The sequence below is a fragment of the Protopterus annectens genome, chromosome 1.part1 (assembly GCF_019279795.1).
Source record: "Protopterus annectens isolate FY-2018-M chromosome 1.part1, PAN1.0, whole genome shotgun sequence".
Taxonomy (NCBI): domain Eukaryota; kingdom Metazoa; phylum Chordata; order Ceratodontiformes; family Protopteridae; genus Protopterus; species Protopterus annectens.
The window spans coordinates 1,245,482,196-1,245,506,843 of NC_056726.1; the positions used below are offsets into that span (position 1 = coordinate 1,245,482,196).

The 24,648-nt window shown below is 36.4% G+C and overlaps 1 protein-coding gene across 2 annotated transcripts in view; it reads right to left on the bottom strand.

Annotated features, from left to right (window-relative positions):
* Window positions 1-24,648, bottom strand: part of LOC122809657 — a 673,939-nt gene that overhangs the window by 418,207 nt on the left and 231,084 nt on the right. For both annotated transcript variants that reach the window (XM_044081325.1, XM_044081317.1), the window contains exon 6: window positions 10,079-10,315. In XM_044081325.1, the coding sequence (XP_043937260.1) occupies window positions 10,079-10,315 (237 nt within the window). The remainder of the gene's footprint in view (window positions 1-10,078; window positions 10,316-24,648) is intronic.

A 24,648-nucleotide genomic window follows, 5' to 3' on the forward strand; every position in this document is an offset into this window, starting at 1 on the left:
TCTATCGTGAGGTAGTGCAACTCATTAATAGTGATTAAACCATCAATAAACATGTCTTGGATGAAACCTTTAATTCTCCTATAAGCTACATTCTTTTCATTCAGGGAGCTCATAGAGTATGTGTTAGTGTTCAAGATCGCATGCATCTTATTATTATAATCCACTTTATTCATAATTACTACCCCCACTCCCACCTTTGTCTGGTTTCATTATTCTCACTCCATTGTTATGGAGCAGGAATTCAAGCTCAAAATTCTCTTCCAAATTCAAGTTCATATGTATCCTGTTCCCATTCCAGACTTTTTTGTGTAACTCTCTTAGATCGAGTTCACACACCTTTTCATAAAAAATTAAGGTGGGGTGTAGTGGTGGATTATATGTGCTTGAAATCCTGAAAGGGTCACTAACTGATTCAATTTTATTAAACAGAACATTCAAATTTAATTTCCTGATATAAAGCTTTAAGTCCATTAATGTGTGGACTAAATCAAAAGATCGATCAGGAACAAAAGAAATCCTTTTACAAAAATGTCACACATAGTTTCATTCAAAATCAAGTCTGAAAAATTGTACACTTTGAAATCATTCTCTGAGTTGTTACATAATTTTAATGGTGGTACGGCATAATGCCCCCCTCCATTGTTCTCAGATATTAATGTCACTATCTCCCTTTCCAGTAATTCCTGGTCATTCTCTGATTGTTGGACGTACCTCTCCTCGATTGGTAGTAGTTGAAACAAGCCCTCCCCCGAGTTTGTTGGAATGTCTACTGGTTCTTTATTCGTTACGACCGTCTCGGGGGGGGGGGGGTTCTGTTCTTCATCTAAAAAATCTAAAAAATCTTCATCAAATGTATCTAGGTCGTTATTTTCATCATTATTAGCCATATCATCGTTATTGTCAGCCCCTTCCCGCCCTCTTTTGTTGTGTTGCTATTCTTGGGATGGGGGGGGGGGGTCTAGGGTATGCTGTATGGTTAGCATACTCTTTCTCATCCCTGACAAGCTTTTTCAATTTTTTATTTTTAATTATTAACATTTGTTCATCTATTGTCCGAAATATACGACAGTATTCAAACTTGTTAGTAGAAAAAGCTGTGTTTTGGGTAATTGACTTGTTCATTAATGTTACTTCATTATTTAAAGTCTCAATAACAGTACAGTACAGACCAAGTAAGAACCTTTGCTCTCTGTAGTGCAATGTGAGTAAATTCATGTTTTATTCCAGCAGCATAATGAAGGCACATCTCAGGAATTTGCATTACAGTAAGACTAACAGGTTCAGTGCTGCACACACAGAAATTACATCCTTACTTCGCCTGTGCCCTGGTATCCTCACATCTCTCACAGCCCAGTACCTAACATACAAAAAGAAAAATCTGTGGTATCCCTTGAATTCTCAGAAAACCCAATATGCAACCTATACTGGGTCAAAAACAAAACAAGAAGAAACTTCACAATGTGGAGGCCGCATAACTCTCAAATGTCCCTGATTTTCAGGGACGTCTCTGATCTTGATTGCAATTTTAGCTCTGTCCTTTTTAATCCTACATAAAAGTGGAAACTTTTGAAGATAAAATAATGAGTTACACTTAACAAATAATGACAATAATTAGAGTTACAGACTTCTTTTAATTTAGAAAATATACATTCACTCATGTTCTGTTCTTTTGTCAATGTATCAAGTTAATAATACTAATATATTAAAAGTGCCCCTGATTGTCCCTGATTATTTCTGGATTTGTCCCTGATTAGTTGAGAGCTACTGGAGGGTATCACGTTCACTCCTTGAAATATGTTATGCCCCTAGTTCACTTTTGTACCACAAAATAACAAAACAGCAGGTAGTCCACAACTGAGTTAAAAATGTAATATCCTTTACTGAAACACACAAACAAGGGATCCTAGTTGAGTATAATGAAAAGCATTAAAGACATTCATTATTTATATATAATCAGGTTATCTGGAGCAAGGGAGTGGTTACAGAGGGTGGTTCTGTTAAGGGCAACACAGTACAGAGTCAATTATCCAAACTAAATAGGACCTAGGATAGTTCAGATAATCAAACATACACTGAACCGGATAAAAAACTGCAAAAATCTTGTTTTTTCTTCATTCTTTTCAACCATTCAGTGATATCAGTGGACGATAAATAATATTTTCACATACCAGTGGGCTACAAGCTCAAAAAACACACAAAAGTGAATATGTATAACATTTACATATTCAGAATTTATGATTTTTCCTACCCAAAAACTTTGGAAGGCTGCGTTTGGTTAACTGACATTTTTGATAATCGATGGTCGGATAATCGGCTCTCTACTATAAAATCATTAAACTCATTCCTTTAACCAAGCCCCCCTTCCCCCTTAACACCATAGTGTAAACTGAGACTGTGCTACCTTAGAGCTAAAACTAAAAAGGTAGAGCAAATTAAAATATATAATATAAGAACAGATCATTAAGGCTTATCTACTAATCCAAACTGTATTAATTAAGAAAACAACTCACTAACAAAATGACTAACAAATTAACCAACAAAAAGATTTACCACTAGACATCTATCAGAATAAATATTAGAAACTTATAAACTGAAATACTTTTAACAAAGATCACTTTTGTACCAAATAAATACTTTGTCAGGTTTGTGTGTAAAAAATATATAAAAATATCAATGAATATGTGTATAAATCTACAAGTGAATACCTAAGTAGGATGAAAACCATAGCTATAATTGCAAAAGTGGAAATACAGTTAAAAATGTTAAAAATAAATAATTAAGGCCCTGGGGATCTGTTCAAGTGTAGCATCTAAATAAGAAAGCATTTAGTTTAAATGAGTAAAAGTAATAGATAACAGCACCAATATCAGTTATTTTAATTGTAAAATATTTACAATGTTTGATATTTGTTTATAACAATATCAGCATGTATAATATTAGCATGTAATGTCAGCATTAATCAATCCCATATCAGACTTTTAATAGTCTTTTAAACAGTGTGGCAGCTTTCTGAGTTCTAGTACGCTTGTTATGGAGTAATAATAATTAAGACCCAGTTTTCAATAAGAGTTCAGTTTCAGCTGCCCCAGTAGTTCAAATTTTTCTAAAAGATTAGGGATGTCTCCTTCCAGTTCCAAAAGGTCCACACGATCAATAATTTGAAATTTAAAGCCAATGTGTCTTTTGTGAAGCTGCAGGTGTTGAGCCTGTGCATTATTCTTACACTTAGCTCTAATTTCGGAAAGATGGCCAGAAATCCTTCCTTTAAGTCTGCTGAGCGTTTTCTCCACCTAAAATGCCTCACAGTTATTGCAGGTTGCCCTGTAAACCACCTGCACTGAGTTACAGTCACCTTCTGCACTGGGTTTAATTAGTTTCTTTAAATAAGGGCAGAAAAACATGTCTCCCTTCTGTATGTGCTGACAAAAAACAGTTGGCTCCATAGTTACAGGTTCATGTATCCAATGGTCTGGGCCTACATCCAACCCAACTCCTGCTGTTTCTGGCTTTCCTATACACAAAGAAAGGAGCTTCTCCAAGGATGTCCATTAGACACGAGCTTTCAGTAATTATAACCCAATTCTCTTTAATAATAATATTAATGATGCTGTGATAGTCAACAGTAAAAGTCATGATACAACTCTCTTTAGATATGTTGTCCATAAATTTCTTTAAAACCTTCCTATAAGGACTGTTAAGTGCTGGTGAATTTGTAGTTGTTAGTTCAATTACAAGTTCCAGAATGCTTCTTAACATACTGCTTTTGTCTCCCCTCACGAAAATATCATTTCAAGACTGCTGAGGCTCTTGTGGAAGGGTTCCATTTTTCGGGTGACCCTGGTCAACCTGTAGCCCTGGGACTTAACAACATTTTATTTTTCCTGGTGGGATGCAGACTCTTATTATGTAGCAGGAGGTTTACTCTGGTAGGTTTTCTGTAAAGATATGTGTCCATTTTACCTTGCTTCAAGTCTTTAGTAATCTGCATATCTAAGAAGACTGCTGCGGTGAGACTGTGGGAAGAGGTGAAATGCAAGAAGTTGGTGGTTTGACTCAGATAGTTGATAAAATCTTCTAATTTAGCACTGTCTCCTTTCCACACAATAAAGACGTCATCAATAAAGTGCAGATACACTGTGATATGTTGCATGTTCAAAGGTTCATAGGTGTTTATTAGGCTAACGACTACAAGGGCCTTTTTAAGCCTAGCCATGCATCCCAATTCTCTGACAAGTTCTAATAAGTGTAAACATGTATTCTCTGTTGTTAAAAACGTAATCCAGCTCACACTTGCCTAGGGCTACATTGGGTAGGCGGCCAGGGGCCATAGCTGCCTCCGTGGCTATACCAGTCTTTTGTTTACAGTAATTTCCATTAAACATAAAAAAAAAAATTGTAGCTAAGCACTATAAATAAAAGTTTACCCGTTCTTTCATGTCGTGTTGGTGTGCCATTGTTGTTTGTCCTGTACAAAATAATCACTACTTCAGCACAATAATTATGGGGAAGTATATAACCGGGAAAAGCCGAAAGACACAAACAACCATAGTATATAATGATTCAACATCTATCGTTAATAAAATGCTATTAGCATTAACTGTAATGTTTTTTTCCTTAAAAAATAATTAGTCTTTTTTGTGTGAAATGTTCTTCTCATCTAGAGGTTGTAACAAAAAATCCAGGTAGCTGGCAGCAGCTTCAGTGAGGGAACCCCCTCCCCCCCCACACACACTTGTAACCACTGTTCTGTAAGGAGGGTTTTCTCTATTTTTATGTGGTTTAGGAATTCAGAAGAATTTAGGCAAGCAGGGGGAAGGTGTCTGTAGATAGTCAAAGACGTTATCTGTTAACAAACCATCACCATAAAGTGCAGTCAAGGCTGTGTACCAGTTGTAGGGTTGTCATCTTTTCAAATGCCCAAAGTGGGACATTTTTTGTAGAAAAGTACAATTTTGCAGGACAGACATATCCACGGGGAGTGCAAAGGAGAGAAATTCACTGTTTTTGTCCAAATAAAAGCTTATTCTTGTAGCATATGTGTTGCTTAGGCTATTTCATATAATATTTAGGTGTTTCAGATACAAAATAACTGCTTTATGCAAATATTAAAGAAAACTTAGTAAATATTTTTTGCCTTAAAATCGCAGGACATTTGCCATTTTTTAGATTTTTTCTCAGGACAAAATTGCCCAAAGAGGGACAGGTGGTAACCCTAGCCAGTTGTTGTATGATGCCTTAATCTCTTCTAAAGTTAAAAGATTCATAATTGTTAATATCACTCAGTATTTATTCTATCCTCTGGTTATAGCTGCTGGTATCAGTAACAACAATACTCGCTCCCATCAGCCTTCATAACCCGTCGAGACCTATCTCTGACTAGCTCTAACAATGCTTTTTTTCCCACCTTTGTTAAGGTTGTAGAATTTTCTCCATGCTGGTTTTTGCAGTTCTTTCCTGACTTCCAGTTCACATTTGACCTCAAAAGCTGCTAAAGTTTAGTGTAAGGGAGGGCTGTAATTACTTTTTTTGTTTCTTCAATAGGTGTTTTCTCAGTGGTATCAGATTTGCCATGGTACAGAACTTTCAGATTCAATTTTCTGACGTAGGATTTTAAAGCAACCAGTACCTGTGCTATGTCAGACCTGCAGTGGGGAGCATTGTTCTTAACAGAACCACCCTCTGTAACCACTCCCTTGCTCCAGATAACCTGATTATATATAAATAATGAATGTCTTTAATGCTTTTCATTATACTCAACTAGGATCCCTCGTTTGTGTGCTTCAAGAAAACATGTTTAACTCACTTGTGGGCTATCTACTATTTTATTATTTTGTAGTACGTATTTTAAAATTCTATTTTTATTAGTGAGCTAGGTCAGGTACCTAACATAGATACAATGTTTCACCCTCCTTCTTTAGTGCTGTTCAGTTTCAGCATATCAGCTGTCATTCCTTCACCCAACTCCCTCTTGCTCTTTGTCCATCAGCACATGCAGTAGAATGTCATTCTCCACCCACACCCTACGTACTATTCAGTCATTGAGAAGGAGTGAGCTTCACAGCCCCCCCCCCCCCCACACACACACACACACAGCTCACACTATTTAGTCTTCAGAAGCACAGGTATCACACTCTACCTTGCAGGCCTACTCTTTCCAATGTCAAAGTATAAAAACTTCTGTGGCAAATCATACATTTACACAAGGTTTGATCCTGCATAAATATGTTATTCATCAACATTTCTACAGCAGTAGCATCTGGCCAGTACCACGTGTAAATGTGAATGACCTTGTTTCCCTGGCAATATTGCCTACTTTGTATTCCAGACAAGATGGAGTGATATAAGTCATGACACACATTCTGCAGCATGAAACTCCTCATTACTTGCCCTGGGTACAATACCCAAAGTCATTGCTTATGCATATGCACATGACAGGACACAAATTCTTGCACTGTATGCCTCTATTTTCTGGTGTATGCCTGAATCCTGGGCTGCCACTGCTGCTACGTCCAGCAGCTACTTGGACCATCAACAGAAGGTGATATGTATTCCTCTCTACTGAACAGATTCATGGGATGGATAAACAGCAGCAGAAATATGGGCCAGTTTACACATTTTGAAAAAATAAAATGCTTTTTTTGAGATTTGGATTTATGATTGAAGAGTTTGCCTGTTTTTGACTCACAAAGTTCAAATTCTTGTTTTGTGGAATATATAAGATTTCTTGCAAACTACATATGTTCTTGAATCCAGGGATATATAATTAAAGTGCATCAGCTGATATCATAGCTGTTTTACTACACAATACTAAGCACATAAATGGTCACATTCACTGCTGACCCTATGTTCTGATGAGTTCACGAATGAACAGTCCAGCAGATGAAACATAACATGACTCGGTGTATTTGTGTGTGTTTGTAATTTGACCTTGATCACCATGATGGGCATTTCTCAGGTAGAAAAATGGAAAACTTAAAACCTAACTGTAAAGGGCAATGGCACCAACACAGTGTTCTGATGGCCTTACATTCAAGACCCAAATGAGAATGAGATTCTAACTATGCTGAAGCAGAGTGCCTTCTGTGTGTGTGTGTGTGTGTGTGTGTGTGTGTGTGTGTGTGTGTGTGTGTGTGTGTGTGTGTGTGTGTGTGTGTGTGTGTGTGTGTGTGTGTGTGTGTGTGTGTGTGTGCGTGTGTGTGTCTTTATAATTATTTCCAAGTCTATTGAGTCTTATGACCATTTTACATCTTGCCAGTGCCTCCTTCAGAACACACCTCCTTTCTTCAGGAGGGCATTACCAATAGATCCTGGTGCAAATTTCTGGATATCCATCCAGTCATCCAGGTTATGTTTACAAGAAGATAGCCAATCACACTACATAATATAATTTACTCCGGAGGTGCCAAATTATAAACCCATCCATTACATTGTTTTATTTTTCTGCTGTTGAAGATTTAGGCCCGTGGTTCTTGTGTTGGTGCAGCCACTATATACAGGAGGTCTACGACAAACAAGTCTCTAATGGCACAGTAAACAATACAGAAATCTCTCCTCAAAAGTCTATAAAACACTGACTAAAAGAATAAAGCTTCCAGCCTCTCTTAATAGCTCAGGGACCTCAGGCCTCTGACATTTCTGATTAAGAATCTTTTTGATCTTTCTAACTGTTTGGTATATTTAGTGAGATACATCTTGAAAGAGGCACTGTACTCAATAATTGGTCTGTTCAATGCTACTTGTAAAGGAAGTGATTACTTCATAAGATTTTGATACGTCTTTGACAAGTAGCTCTGCAAAAGAAAAGGACTGCATGACAACCATTGTCACATAATGGTAAACAGAGACTGAATTATCAACCCAAGTTCCTAGGTCCTGCCTACATTTTCATGTTGTAGTGGTGTGTTGTCTATGGCAAATGACGAGGAGAGAAGTTGTGTACCAAAAGTGAAAACACTACATTTTTAGCATTTAGTTTGAACCCATTTTAGCACACCAAGAGTTTACCAAGGAGTATTCATTCTGGAGGGTTTGAGTCACACAAGGTTACTTAATAAGAACCACCAGTTTGCTGTCATCTGCAAGCTTTATTATCCAGAGTTCTTGACCCTCTGCTTGGATATCCATGAAAAAAATTCTGAAAAGGAGAGATCCCAACACTAAGGTGCCTGCAACTCGTACTGTATGGGTTCTGTCTTTCAGCCAATGTGTTATCCACGATACTACCCACTGATGGACTTTTTTAAAAAATGTTTAGCTTCTGTATAATGTTGGCATACAGAATGGTATTGATGTCCTTCGCCAGGTAAAGATACACAGTGTGTAAAACATGGCCAATGTCTACAGCCTGTACAATACTTTCAAAGAAGTTTACCAAATTCAACAGACAGGTTCAATCCTTCATACAGGCAGACTATTTGGTGTCAATTCTAATACGATTCTTGCTATTGTAGTTTATTAGGCCAGTTATAAACTGTTCCATGGCTTTGCAGATGAGGTTTCTGATAGGTCTATAATTACCTGAGTCAGTTATAATGCTACCCACATAGAAGGGTATCACCACTGCAGTACACCATTCATCATGGACAAACTGGCAGTTAAATTTAGGTTTAAGGACTGGGTCTGCAAATATATATTTAAAACTATTACTTAAGAAATCAAGTATATTGTCAGGTCCATGGGAGGAAATGTTTATGGTACTGCTTAGCACCTTTAGTAAATGATCTATAAAGATAATTGGGGAGTAAGGGATTAATGTATTTCAGGGCTTTACAGATAAATCTCAGTGGTGAAGTTTACATTAAATTTGTTTGCAAGGTATACAGGCAATGTCTATTGGGTCAGAATTGGAGTCCCTAATATGAATAAGATTGCAGCAATATATAGTACTGTTTCTTAGTTTTCTAACATTGCTAAAAAAGGATTTATAATTATATTTACATTCAGAGGCTGGTTTAAGACTCCTTCAGTGGACTTAGAAGTATTTGTAATTTTGTAATTTTTATTCGTAACACTTTTTATATTTTCATGTGAATAGAGGATTTGTATCAGCTATATAATTTAAAGAGTTTCTTTCCTTTGTTGTAGAGTATATGCATGGTGCTGAACCACAAGGGTAGTTTATTTTTGAATTTCTCATGATAATTGGCTCTGGTAGGAACTAGTAGCTCTATGGATTTTTCTAAATGGTATACAATCCCTCAGTGAAGCTTGCTTAGATTCCAGTGCTACTGAGTCTTACAACCACTTATGCCTTGCCAAGATCTGCTCTCAGGCTCCAATTTATTCTAGAGTTTTTGGAGCTGCTTGGTTATAAACCTGTATCTTCACTGTGTTATTTTACCTATATCTCTTACCTCTACCAGGGAATGAATGGGTTGGTAGGTTCTTGTCCTAATAAAGAAAGAAATGGGTCACTTGTTTTATGAAGATAGCCACTGGATCAGTCATGTAGACCGTAACAAAATTAGACACAGTACTCCTTTGTCTTAAGAAGAGAAAAGTTACCTTTACTATACGTTCCTCATTTTTACTAGCTGTGGTACTCATTTCTGACATCTAACCCAAAGTAAAGCATGCTGGATTAGCAGTATGCCTGGCACGTAATATAAACATTTTTAGGTGAAACGCATTCCTAAATTGCCTGCTTCTGGACTCCATGCAATGTATTTCATATAAAAATAAGACAACACATCTTCCAGAAATACACCTACTGTTTCAATGTAAATGTTAAAATCTACAGATAAAAATCAGTATTTCAGAGTTTTGCAGTACTTGTTAATGCCTCTAAATGTGCTGAATCACAGCACTACATCTACAACAGTTCAATTGGCCTCAGCGTGTTGCAGCATTTCACTTTTAAAATTATAAACAATTCCAGGAAAAGAAGCATTTACTTTTTACACCACAGCAGTAGATACATTATAAGCTACAAATGAAAGTATAGTGTGTTACCATCTTTCAGTTTAACTTTTGAAGGATTGTTAATCATTTTAAAACACTTATTTCTAAATTAAACAGAAGGTAAGTAAATTGAAACAGGAAATAAATGCCAAGAAAAAAAAATTGACTGCTGGTGTACCTTCTTTAAGTAGGACCTTACAGTTCTCTGTTTTAGTCTCACTACAGAAATATATACCAGGAAGGTGTTTCAGCAAGTTCATCGGTTCACCATATCTCAACATTTGTGCCACCTCTTTCAGGTCTTGCTCATAAATGTCTTTAAATTCTTTTGCCAGTTTCTTCATTTTTAGACCAGCAGGGAAGCGATGCAAGATGCTAGCTAAGGTCATTTCAATCGCCGGAGGAACCTGGCAAACTTCAATAATATAAAAAAATTCAAAGCATTACAATCTGTGATTTTATATTTACATAAAAGATCATGATAAACTTTGTTTTACTTTTACTAGGGCTCCCTTAATAATGACAACAGAAGAACCATTAAGAGTTGACGTATTTGCTATATCCATCGCCACCTCACTTTTTAAAATACATCTGTCACAAGCCAGTTTTCATACAGATCCATTTTATCACTCTAGAATTTGATTATTATATAAGTCACCAGGTGGAATGAAGAATGGCTCTATGTGATTGTCACTGGTGAAGTCACACCCCAACCCCAAATACAAAAATAGGGAAAAGGGGTCGTGGATGGATGGATGCTTGTTTATTTTCATATTTATCACACTTTTATTGCATCTCTTCAAATAATTATATGTTATTTCTATTTATTTTCTGTTTTAACTGCAATGTGTATGTTTATTTACTGTTTTAACTTCAATGTGTATGCCCTATAACTATGCTTTGGCTTGTTTTAGATAAATCTAAATGAAAAATGAACTGAATTAATGAATAACAAAATGTGGCTGCAGACTATAAACAGTTCAATGCAAAAATCAGAAATCAAGAAAAAGACAACAGGAGGCCAACTAATGAAATATGCACACCCATCTCCTTCTTGGAGTCTCTGCTATCTTCTAATAATGCTAGGGCACAACTTATGTTACAGAAACCATGCAACTGATAACAATGACATTTAGCAATAAATAAATAAATAAATAAAATATTCATTAAATCACTTCTGCCAAATCTTTTCAGTGATTAAAATTGTTTTTTGAGTGGAGTAATCTTGTTGAAATCTCCATGTGGGCAATAATTCCTTCTCCCCAAACTATACAGAACCACTTGATAAATCACAACACAATAAGTTAGTATTTCACTGATAGCACTACTTTCTATTACCAAAAAGAGTTGGTGAACTAGATTCAGACAAAGCCAGTTCAGTGAATTTCACTAAACAGCTGCTCTGATCTCCTATGATCATTCCTGTCTCTTACTTATTTATTTATTTAACATTAGTTTAGCAGGAAAGTCTGACTGGGATAGCCCATTTTCAGTAAAGGCCTGGGGAGAACCCTCCAGACATGTCTGTGGAATGTGGAAGGAAACTGGAGCACCAAGAGGAAACCCATGTGAACACAGGGCAGACATACATACTCTGCACAGAAGATGCCGCAGCTGAGAATTGAACTGGAGAATCTCTTGCTGTGAGGCAAAACACTAACTGCTGCACCACTGCACCTTATGCAAAACAAGTGCATTTTAGGAATCCTTTCCAGATACATATTCCCTTGTTCATGAGTAGCCTCAAAACTTAAATTACTTACTTATGGAACCCAGGTATAAATCTCATATTAATGCTGAAAAATCAAATATGTACCCCACCAAGTTCAGTTTATACAATTACTTTGATGCTGTGCAAGTAAGACAGATAAATGGGATTTTTCTGATGAGTGGTTAATGAAACTGTTTCAGCAGGCTGCCAACATGTCTAGGACAACCTGCTAAATATAAGCTACTGAAAATGCCTAAAGGAGAGCAGGAATACGTGGGAACATGTTTCATTGCAAGGGAATGTATCATTGCAGGCGTTCTTGTCAGTACTTAAACACAAAACCAAGGACTGATTTCACTGAACATTTGTCATGACTGAACATCAAGTTACACAAATTCCTTTATATATTTTAATGATAAATCTGTGAGGGATAAATGGTGTAAAGTACAGTTGTACAAAGGGGAAATCATTTTCTACATGTGTACAACTGTATTATTATTGCCAAAGATGAAATTTAATGTACTGTATGCTACGCCTTGGGCTTGTGGCCTCAATCATGTCTGAAAAAGAGTTTGATAATCAAATTCATAGATAAAAAATGTAAAAAAATAAATAAATAAAAAATGCCGCAAATGCCGTAAAGTAGCACAAATATTTTAATACATTAGCACTTTTGTCCACTTAAACTTTATGGTGGACTTCATCAGATAACAAACTCGCCCATTACAAACATTTAAATAACCAAGTTAAACACTGCCATCTTTTGGCTAATCATAAAACATTCCATTTAAAGCCAAAATATACACAAGGAGATGTATCAAAATATATCAAAAATGTATCAAAATGTTTATTAAAACATAAATATATGATAAAAATCTATCCAAACTATCCTAAATAACTCACACTAATGCATAAATATAAAAAAAACTAAATTTTAAATATTTTTTAAACTAGAAACATCTTTATTAAATTATCACGTATGACATAGGCAATCAAGCATTTATATAAATTAAAACAAACCATAGTGACACAGTCTCAGTTGCAAGCACTTTACATCACAAACCATAGTGGCATAATTTTAGTTGCAAGCATTATATATCACTTACAATCTATATTGTTACTGTCAGTCAAACATTACATAGCTCATTCAACTTTAGCCATCTTTTAAACTTCATTTTCCTCTGCAGGTATTGTTCTCACAATTCCCATTTTTTTCCTATGTAATTTGCTCCTACCCTTTTCTAAAGACCCCAGAGTTATTCACTGCTTCCAGTACTGTTGGTTTAGACATTCATTTCCATTTTCTAGTTAAGTGCTTTTTTTTGCAGCCAGCATAATTGGACTCAGCAAGGTCTTACTATGTCAAGGCAATTCCGATTCTGTATCATAACTCAAAAAATAATTTCCTTAGTTATACCAATTCACTTATCCAGTATCTCTGATAGAGTAGTCTGTAGGGAATCTTTAAAGTCTGGCAACTCATTACACTCGAAGAAAATATGTTCCCAATTACCTCTTTTTTTTCATCATACCTCCAACATTTGCTGTCTACCTGAGGAAAAATTCTTTGGAGTCTACATTGGGTATAAAAATACTTATGTAAACACTTCCAAGAAAAGATCCTAAATCTTCTAGACTTTTTTGCATATTTAGGAGACATACATGTATCCCCCATTGTTTCTTTGTGTATTGCTTATCCAATCTCTCTTTCCAATCATTTCTAACCTCCTCTGATTGATTCTTACAGTTATCAAGCAATAATTTATAAGCACTACTAATTATTCCTTTTTTAACAGCATGTTCTAGATTCTACTAAAAATTCTACCATTGCTGGCCTTTCACTTAGGATCCCCCTGTTTCTTTCTCTTTGCCTGTACTCTGATATCAATCCTTGATAGCGAAGGCAATCTCTAGCCTGCACTCCAAATAAATTCTTAGTCTTCTCTAATTTGATTACCTTTCCCTCTCTAATTATTTGCTCCCTATACCTTGTTTTGCCAGTTTTCTCCAATAAAATCCAGCCTCCTTTTCCATATTGCCTGTATCCCTAATTGCAGTCATCCCAATCGGCAGAATCTCCTTTCTCCAGTCCCATGTTGGCTTAGTTCTTACAATACTTTCTGCTACTTTATGAATATAATATTCTGTACGGTTATTGTTATTCTCCTTAATGATCTACATCCAAAATCCCAATATATCCTTCTTTTTTGAGTTTCCCGCCGTTTCATCATCATCCTTATCTACTCTGAATTATAAGTTTCTCCTTGTGCTATGCATAGGAGCTTTAACTGCATAGTTCTGAAACACTTGTGAAATATAAACTACATTAGCTATCAAAAGGAGGAGACACAAGATCTGAAAGAAACTTTTATTATCCACAACTAAATAGACTAATAAACGCTTTCATTCATGTAACAATAACGAACTTCAGATAAAATTGAACATACAAAAAAAAACAAGATTTAAATAAGGCTCAAAACAGTCATCTGATCCAATGATGATGTCATTTAAGCCTCCCATTTACATTTCTTAAGTTTCTTAAAGAATCCTGTGGCTCCTCCTTCTGGCAGCTAATGCAGTTTATGTTTCACAAGTTTGCTTTTTGTCTCTGCTGCTTTAGCTCTGAAATACCCCTTCAAATCGGGTAATCACAAACCTCTTTGTTCTATTGGAAGAATCAGTTTATCCCACTTGACTCTTGCCATCTTCCCCTCCCAGATAAAATCCTTCAGCTCTTTATTAATTGCTATCCACAACTTCTCTGCTTGATAAACATATGTCTGACCTGTATATAAAACTAAAGGGACTAAAAACATTTGAACTGCTTGTATCTTGCTATCCATATCCATATCCATATAACAGAGCTTCCAATGTCTCTGTTTTTGCATTATATTTTGCTTAGTCTCTTCCCACACATCCTTAGCTGCCACACCAGACTCCTTTTAATCCCTATTCCTAAGTACTTCATTTTATCAAGTCCCCATAATTATGGATATTGACGAACCAAGTCATGTGTGGGTACATAATTTACAGCTATTGCCTTTGTTTTACCTTTATTAATTTTGCATCCTGAAACTGCCTTAAAATGTTCCATAACATTGAAATGTTACTCTCTGGTTTTATCAGGTATAAAATAATATCACCTGCAAATAGACCCAGCTTTTCTTAACTATCATACCAATTATATCACTGAATTTCTGAGTCTCTTACTTTTTTTGCCAGTGGTTCTAAATATAATGCAAATAACAAAGGTGAAAAGGACACCCCTGCCTGGTTCCTCTGTTCAAAAAGAAATGATCAGACAGGAACCTACCCACTTTCATTTTTGCCTCCGATCCCACATGTATCCTACTAATCGACCTTATAATGTTTTCAGGGAATGCAAATGCTTCCACTGCCCTGCTCACAAACTCCCAGCTTTCTCTGTCAAATCCTTTCTCTGCATCAAGACCCACGAACAGCAGTGATATTTGCTTGCATTCTGATTTCCTCTGGGTCATTAGTGTTCTGTTAATGTTGTCAAATGTTTGCCTCCCCTCCACAAAACCACAGTGATCCATAATTATCAATTTTGGCATTACCTTTGCCATTCTTTTAGCCATTATAGACATAAACATTTTATAACCATGATTTAGGTTTGAAATGGGCCTGTATGAAGCTGGATCTCATGGGTCTTTACCTTCTTTATAGGTTCATAGGTTCACTGATTAGTACTAGGCTATCGGCCCTAGGGCCTACACAAGCCTAGCCATAACAATTCCCTGGCTATTTCTTCCCACACTATTTACTTCCCTGGACCCCTGTTTAGCAGGGCGACTGATGTGATCCCCAGGGTGAATTTCCTTTCTCCCATCCAATCATCAAGGTTCCTTCTGAAGAGGGCCAAAAGACACTCTGCTTGACATGTATGGGCAGTCTATTACAGAGTCTGGGGAGTCTTTGGGTCAGGAACCTATCCCTCCAGCATGTTTTCTTTATTGTGATGACAAGGTTTAGATCCCTGGAACATGTGGCTCTGAGGGACTGGGATTTCTTTAAGTGTAGCATGTCCAATAGGTCTGGATTTGACATGGCCTTGTATGTTAAGCAGAGATCGCCTCTGAGTAGATGACATGCAACAGAGTATAGCTTAAGGCGGTCAGCATAGGGCGGCTGCTTTAGGCCTGTGATTCTTTTAGTGAGGTATTTCTGCGGCCTTTCCAGCTGTTGCAGATGTCTTGAGAGGTACATACCAAATGGGGCATTGTATTCTATAATGGGCCTAATGAGGGATGAGTACAGTGGGACAAAGATCTCCTTTTTTCCGGATGAAAAGCCCTTAGTGATGAGGTTTGCCACATAGAAGGATTTCCTGACTGTTGTGGCGATGTGGTTATCGAATGAGAGACCACTGTCCACCTAAGTCTCTTATCACACTTTCTATGTTTAGTGTACTGCCACCTATGTGGTAATTCATGGGTATATGTTGTTTCCCAAAGGGGATAACTATACATTTCTTGGCATTGAGCTTAAGCCCATGGCTCTGGCAACAAGCATCTGTTTCTGTAAGGCCCTTTTGCAGAGTATCCACATCATTTGGGGATTGAAAAATGGCTCCCAGTTTGCAGTCATCTGCACACTTTGTTAGCCAGAGTCCCTTAGTGTTGTATTGTACTTCAGAGAAGTAGATGCCAAACAAGAGCGGTCCCAGGACTGAACCCTGAGGTACTCCACTTGTCACTTGTCTGGAGCTGGATATGGAGTTGGCTACTTTTACAGTGTGGGTTCTGTCGGTAAGCCAGTTGGCAACCCGAGTGATGTAGGGATTAATGCCCAGCTTTGTAAGTCTATCTATGATTCCAGAGTGGGGGATGGTGTCAAAGTTAGATATGACAAATTTAGATATTACAGCCACCACCACTTTCTTCCAGGATGTTGGTGCTTCTCCTCTTACAATACTGTTAAACAAAGCCTTGCAGATCTTTATCAGTTTTTTTCCTAAGATTCCAAACTTCCATAGGAATACCATCTATTCCTGGGGACTTTCCTGTGGATTAGAAATACATCACCATTTTATCTCATCTCCTCCTATCTTAACTGTTAGTAATTGAGCCTCATTTGCCTCTAATCTTGATACATTTAATTCTTCCATAAACATTTCCACTTGTACCTTTTCTTGATTTCCATATTCCTCTGCCTTATAAAGACTTTCATAAAATTTCCGAAATATTTCTAGTACAGGATCTCTTGTTATCTTCCTTGTTATAGGCTCCCTACACTTAGGGACAACCCTTTCTACTTTCTGTTGCCTGAGTCATTGTGCTAAAAAGATTTTGTGCTCTGGAGTTATTATTAAAAAAACAGTTGCTGTGGGAGGGGGGTGTTAAGATGGCCATCTGAATGTAGCACAGTTTTAGAGCTCTGATAAACTATTTATTTAGACAGGAATTTAGCTAAAGATTACCAATATTTTTTTTATAAAAACTTAATAATAGTTTAAACTTCAAGACTACAAATTTTGGTGAACTTACTTAAAAGAAATTCCTGTCAAATTATTGGAGACTTTATCTATATGAACACAAACAGCTCTAAGTATTCCCAAACAGACACAGCACTGAAGAAAGAAATGTAGATGGTGACTTCAACTCTTCAGGCACTCTCCTTTAAAACAGTTGACTTTCAGCAAAACCTTGAAAACCACAGACAAAACATCAGTGGCGGCTGGTGACTTCAAATCAAATGAAGGCTGCAGGAGACAGCTGAATGGGTGGGGCCAATGGGAAGGGGTGTGGCCAACTAGAAAGGGGCAGGGCTATGCTCAAAACCACAACAACTGGAACTTTAATTAAATATGGCTGCCCTGGGTGCCAAACCATCATTACAAATGTCCGATCAAGACAAGATGAAGTGCAGAAGAAAAAATATTTCAGTGCACTGGCTACGTGACAGCTTACTTAATATCTAGATGGAAACAAAAAGTTTGTGAGTCTTGAAAAAAATAAATTACTTTTTAAATACATTACTGGAATGACAGTCAAAATCAAGTATAAAAAAGCAAGCATCCCTCAACATAAACCACTTCTCCTCGCACTGCAGTTCTAATTATAATTTATATTCAGCTTTATAAAAGTATCAAGTAACTTGCTGAAAGTAGCAATCTCTGTGATATCCTCACTTGTAAAAATGTTTCTTATCCAAAAAAGACCTGCTGCCTGACAACTATCTACTTGCTTCATGGAGAAAACATGATCAAAGTAGAAAATGAACAGCAAACAAGAAACAAGATCAAGATACATTGCTTAAAGGATTACTGCAAAGGTTATGGACCACACACGATAGATTGGCATTCTGTTTCATTCTGTTTAGTTTACGGGTAAAGCCTGCAAAGATGACTGCATGTCTCCAACAAATGTAATGAGCTTCTGAAAATACTGTAATAATGTCCTTTATTACAAATTCTTGTCATATGCATTTCAATACCTAAGGCTTATATGTTATCTAGTTATGAAAATATTCTCTGCATGGCAACAACAAAAAGGCTTTCATTGTTGATAATTCTTTAACAGTATGCTTATTAAAGCTTACTTGCATCTTACAATCTCAGACAAGCTTATCTGATGGTCATTAAAGCATTGCTACTTAAACACAGAGCAACAGGCACTGCAACAACATGCATTTTCTGAATAATAAGAAGCATAAACCAACAGTCTAAAGATATGACAGAAAACCAGAACATTCTGCAAAATCAAGGACAGATGAAAAGCCACTGTCGTACTTGTGTCTACTTTGGATGGGGCACTAATCTGCACACTCACACTGCATAACTGCTCCTTGCCTTTCTTGGACACATGCAGAGTCACTACATGGAGGAGTGGGATGCAACAAGTATGTCAAAATTTGAAATGTCTCTGGCTGACGGTGATGGCTCTGACACATTTGTCATACCTCTCAACCTCAGAGCAAGAAATCTGGACAAAGCCATACACAGAAGTGGGACAAAGGCACAAAATAAGGAGAATTTTTAAATATTGCTCTTATAAACTTAGAAAGATGGGTTGGGAGGGTAGCCTAATAGTTAAGGTGTTTGCCTTACAAACACAAGGTGCAAGGTTTGAGTTTCACAAGGGATAATTGGCTAAGCTTAAAATGGCTCGCAAGGGCAGTTAGCTTAGTGCTAATCTATGAACCAGACTATGAGCTAAGATAATAAAATAGTAGTAGGTCTTGCATTAGTATGAATTTTCTGAAGGGTATGAAATATGAAACTCAAATGTCTGTCATTATTTTCTAACTTTAATCTTTAATGATTTGCAAAATTTGCCAGAAAACCACAATTTTATGAAAAAACAGACCAAAAATGTGATGCCAAAATATAAAATTGTCACACAATACAGCTGGGAACCTGTCAAAGAAGGCACACTTTTTTAATATTAGCACTGTTAACTTGAGCAGCTGACAAAAATAAAATAATCTGCATGCATTTCTGAAATAAAAGTAATCTATAACTCTGATCATTGCAGTTATTTATAATTGTAAACCCTCCATATTTTCTTACAAAATTGCCATTTTGCGGAGGGATTATTAGGGGGTAGAGCAATATTTTGAGCCAAAATTGGGGACAGTTGAGAGGTTTGGATATTCCTAATCCTATAAAGCGATTTATTTGCACATACCTTTCAACCTCTTAACCTTTTAATGCAGGAAATCTGGACAAGGCCAAATATATTGGGGGAACATACAAACAGTAATAAAAATTCCTCTTGTGTGATGTTAGACACTTGATAAAACAACAGGTCTTGCTTTAGCATGCATTTTTCTGAAAGTTATGAAGGCTGTGCCATTATTTAGGGGCGTCATTCCTAAATGATTTGCCAGAAAACCACACATTTTATGAGGAACAAACCAAAAATAAGAAGCAAAAATGTATTCATTCTGCAAAAATCTGGACAGTTGAGAGGTATAGTTCAGCCGGGGCTGTCTTTCAGTTTGCTGCCCTTCCCCCCTATAAACTCATGGTCAAATGGAGCCTCCCCCTGCAGCCATTCCAATGTCCCATTACTTGGCATTTTTTCCCCATTTACCATAAACACTGTAATGTGCATACTGCTTTACTTCTGTGATAATTTGGATTTCATTTGAAAGTTTTATTTTGCATTTTACAGCACAAACACTAATAGACAATCTGCTAAACAAAGCAATGCAGTTTCACAATGAAAATTGTTAGTATTAAAACTTCTCTGTCCTTGAAACTCACATTCATTGAAACAGCATTGAAACCCACATTCAAAGAAAAAATATTTTGCCAGTGGCAAATAAAGATTAACTCTGGGCCGTTTTCAAATCACAGATGTGTTCTTTGATACACCTTCCTGATTGTATTAAATAATATTCCTTGTATAATACAGTACAGCTGTTAGAGGGCATTTTAATTTATTGTTTTGAACATGTTTTCAGTAAACAATGAAACAAAATGCATGCCCAATAATGACAAAACTGCCCAATTCAGAACATTTCCATCATAAAAGTCTACTCAAACTTCTACAATCCACCAGTATCAGTAAATATGCACAATCTCTGAAGAAGTCAAATTCATCTAAATAATTCCACATTAAAGAGATCTGTAACTAATGAAGAGGTTGATGCTAGCAAACAACTTTAAGTACCTGTTGCCCTTGAGGAATAAACTGCCTATGTTAAATAAAAAAAAAAGATAAGCTAGTAATATTGCAATAGGGGATGGATGGCAAACTGATAATAAGTTCATGATTACTAGGTATCTTCACCAAAAAGGACTGCAGCATCCACCCCTCTTACAACACAGTCCAGTATTAGCAATGCATCTACATACTGTGGGAGTAGAACCCACAGCCTTCTGCATCAAAAGCAAGTACACTACCTGCTGTGCTATTAACAATGCAAGCTCTCTGCATAAGCAGTACTAAACGTCTCTTCCCTAAACTCTAATAGACACTCAGCTGTATCTCTGACCTTTGCAGCACAAGAAATCTGGAAAAAGACAACATTTATTGGGGGGGGGGGGCAAAAGCCCAAAAACCAGGGACACATTTTAAACATTGCTTGTATAATTGTATAATCTTGGAAAATTACTAGAATAAAATACTGTGTTACTACCATACATTTTACTGGCATGTCTTGAACCCAGCACCTCGTGCAAAACAGTCAAAGCAACATACCACTATGCCAAATCAGGTGTTTTCTTAAAGAGATGAAGACTGAAACTTAAATGGCTACTATTTACTGAAGGCAGTTCTCACCATAGCTGTCAACCTCTTAGTACAAAACACCTGAACAAAGCCAATAATGAGTGACTACAGCCCCACAAACATATTCAGTGAATTTAGTTCTCACCATAGCTCTCAATCTTAGCACAAAAAAAACCTGGAAGAAGCCAATAATGGGGGTATACAGTCCCAAAAATAGGGACAAATTTCAAACATTTGTCTTATAAACTTAGAAAATTGGTAGAATAAAAGGTTTTGTGCTTCCATGTACCTTCTGAAGAATATGAAGTCTGAAATTCAAATGTCTGTCATTTATTATTTAATATTTGTTAACCAGGAAAGTTTGACTTGGAACAAAAGGCAACTTTCAGCAGAGGCCCAGGGAGAAACACTCCATACACATGTCATTGTAACATGGGAGGAAACCAGAGCACTCAGAAAAAACCCATACAAACACAGGGAGGACATGCAGACTTCACACAGAAGGCACCCCAGGCAAGAATCAAACCAGAGAACCTCTAGCTGTGAGGCAACGTTACCACTGAACCACTACACCATCAACAACCATTTAGTGAATTACATCCATTCCAGAAATCACAGATTTTATGAGGAACAGAAGAAAAATATGAGGCAAAAGTCTGCAGAGTTGTCACAGATGGCGGTGGGTAGGGAATTCAGGCTCTTGCTACCTGACTCTAAGGTACAGGGTTCAAGTCTGAAGAATTCTCCATGCACCACTAGATTTAAACCCAGCTTCATCTTTCTCCTCTCCTGCATTCTTGCCGGAATGCACACTTCTGGTTTCTCGGCTCAGAATGCACACGTCCAGTTTCTCAGCTTGTTCCAAGACTGCTGACTCTGCAGTCCAATCCCCTTCCAGTCTATGTGGTTAGTACCGCATAGACTTCTGGGGAATCAGCAGTCTGCTTCCTTCTTCCTGAATCTGGACTGGAAAGGCAGCAGTCTGGATTCACTTTGTATGTAGGATTCCTAGTACTGTACCATTGTGGTTCAAAGCTGGGGGGGGGGGCTGCAGTCCTGCAGTCCGATATCACGAGCCGCCACTGGAAAACATTCTAAAGCAAACTGAAGTATTTAAGGAACTACTTCAACAACATCAAAACAAAATAATGGATATAGAAACTGCTTTAACATACATTGATGGGAGACTTAAAGAAAAGAAACTACAAACTGAATTTCTCTCAAACAAAACAGCTTGCTCCAGAATAAGCTTGATGACCTAGACAACAGGGAACAAAAGTGTAATATAAGAATTTGCATTCTCCCTGAAAAGGCAGAAGAAGAGGACATCCTTTTTTTTCCTAGACCATTGGATCCCTGAAATTTTATACCTCCAAGAAGGTTTTTCCTATGGAAGTAAATAGTGTGGGAAGAAATAGCCAGGGAATTGTTATGGCTAGGCTTGTATAGGCCCTAGGGCTGATAGCTTAGTAGCAACCTATGAACCTGTGAACAGACAGAGCCCATAGAGCAACAGGAAAGCCAGTACCAACTTCCCCCTCATCTCCACTGAGATCCATAGTTATAAAATTTCTGTCATTCATAGACAAAGAACTTGTGCAAAAGACTGCCTGGAGGAAAGCCCGTTCAAAATATAATCAAAATCCCATCAGATTTGGCAATAACTATTCCACTAGGGTTCTAAATATAAGAAAAAATGCTGGCCCTTGTTAAACTTTTAAAACAAAATGACATTAAAGATCAAATTATATACCCTGCAAGAATCAACATACATCTTTACAATGGAACAAGAGCTTTTAACAATCTAGATGAAACATATGCCTTCATAAAAAAGCAATTTAATTTCCATTCATGAAGATATGGACTGTTCTTCCACTACATTAAAGAGATCCCCCAGGGAAAAAGAAACACTTGGAAAGATGCAAAAAAGAGGAAACAAAAGACTGATGTTACATCTGTGAATTCCAACAAATCTCTCAAAGCATTTACTGGTAAATGCCTCTTATTTCCTTTTTGTTAACAAACATTATTTTAATTAGATGTGCTGTAGTTTATTTTACTCAATTTCTTTCAATCAAAGCAGTTACTGCCTTTACCATACATCTATAATTTCCTGATATTACCACAACAACAAGCAATACCAACTGAAAATGGAAAACTAATCCTTCTGTTCATGACAGGTAACTTTGATTTAATTTATACATAAGCATATGGAAATTGAGTGTTTGACATTACTGTAACTTGGTGGGGATTTCCTTTTGTTAAATTGTTTTTTCTCTATTTGCTTTAAAATATTTCATATAAAATGACTTCATAAATTAACATAATACAACTATAGCTTATAAAATGTGATTATTAGCTTAATTATATTTTTTTAAGTAAAAGCAGCTTACGGACTCTTAGTTTATTTAACTGATATGTTTCACTGATATATACATATACATATATATATATATGTATATATATATATATATATATATATATATATATATATATACATACTCAGAAAATGGCCATGGCCCATTTTGTTTTACCACGTTCAAATCACAGTTTTACAGTAACAAATTACCTCATTAGCCTGAGGTAAAACTTTTCTCACCTTGAGGAGCCTAGTGAGCCATTTTAAACTGCACAGTTTCATACAGGTTCTCTGAAAAACTCTCAGGGGTTCCTTTTTAATGTAACACACAGGAAGAGAGGGGAATTATTTCAGTGATGCACCTTTTAATTCAAACATACTGTTTACTACCCATGATTTCCTGGAATTACAAAACTATTAAGGTCAGCTTTTATTTATTTAGAAACATCATTACAAAGTTATTTTGTGTTAAATACAGGCAGTTTCCCTTTGCTAGAATTAAGCTGCTTAATTAATCTTTGTTTCCAAGTATTATAGTTAACATAAATACATCTTGGTACTTCTTTTATTCTTATTAAATAACACTGTTACGGCAAGCCATCATGCACTTTATAACACCTGAAGAATTAGCGTGGGCTTGAGATATGATAAACTATGTATTTTAGGCAGTGCAAAGGAATATATTACTGTCCTTATACATGCATTTATGTGCTTTAGGAGTAAATATCCACATTAGATAAGAATCTCAAGCTGATGTTTTGCTGTGCCAGTCTGAAATAGTACCCCATCCCCCACATAACGATTTCACAGTATTCTGCCAGACATATAATTACTGATGTTATGTGATGTGGAATCAGCTTTCAGGTGACAGTACGCAGCAGGGTCCCTGGACAGTCTTATATAACATAGCAATGCTGCAAAGATTTGAACATTGCTGCAAAGATTATTATAAAAATTACATAAGTCTCACTTATAGAACTTATTAGAGCTGCTAGATGTCGTTATGATGGTTATGGAAAGCAGCCTGACAGATCCTAGTTTATCTCTCAGACTGGGAATTTTAATAATTCCATGTTTGATTTTGGAAATTCAAATTTTCTCTGATTATATGTTTTGCTTCATCTTTTTTAGTTTTCATTTAGATAGGCCTAAATTTGCGATACTACACTTTATAAGTATAGCCAATGTCATTTCAACTATGTTATACTTATCTGCAAATACTTATATGATTTATGTATGAGAAAGAGTTAGGAGATTATAATATCAGCCATTGCCTACTGTATTCCCAAATACTTTAGTACACATCTATGTCTCTAAATATAACATCTCTAAATATCAATGGTCTGAACAGTCCAAGGAAAAAAAAAATTTGCTAAGATACTTAAATGTTAATAAATCACAAGTTGTATTTTTACAAGAAACTCATGTTAAACCTGTGGAAAAAAATATTGGGAATTCTAATAACTATTTAATAT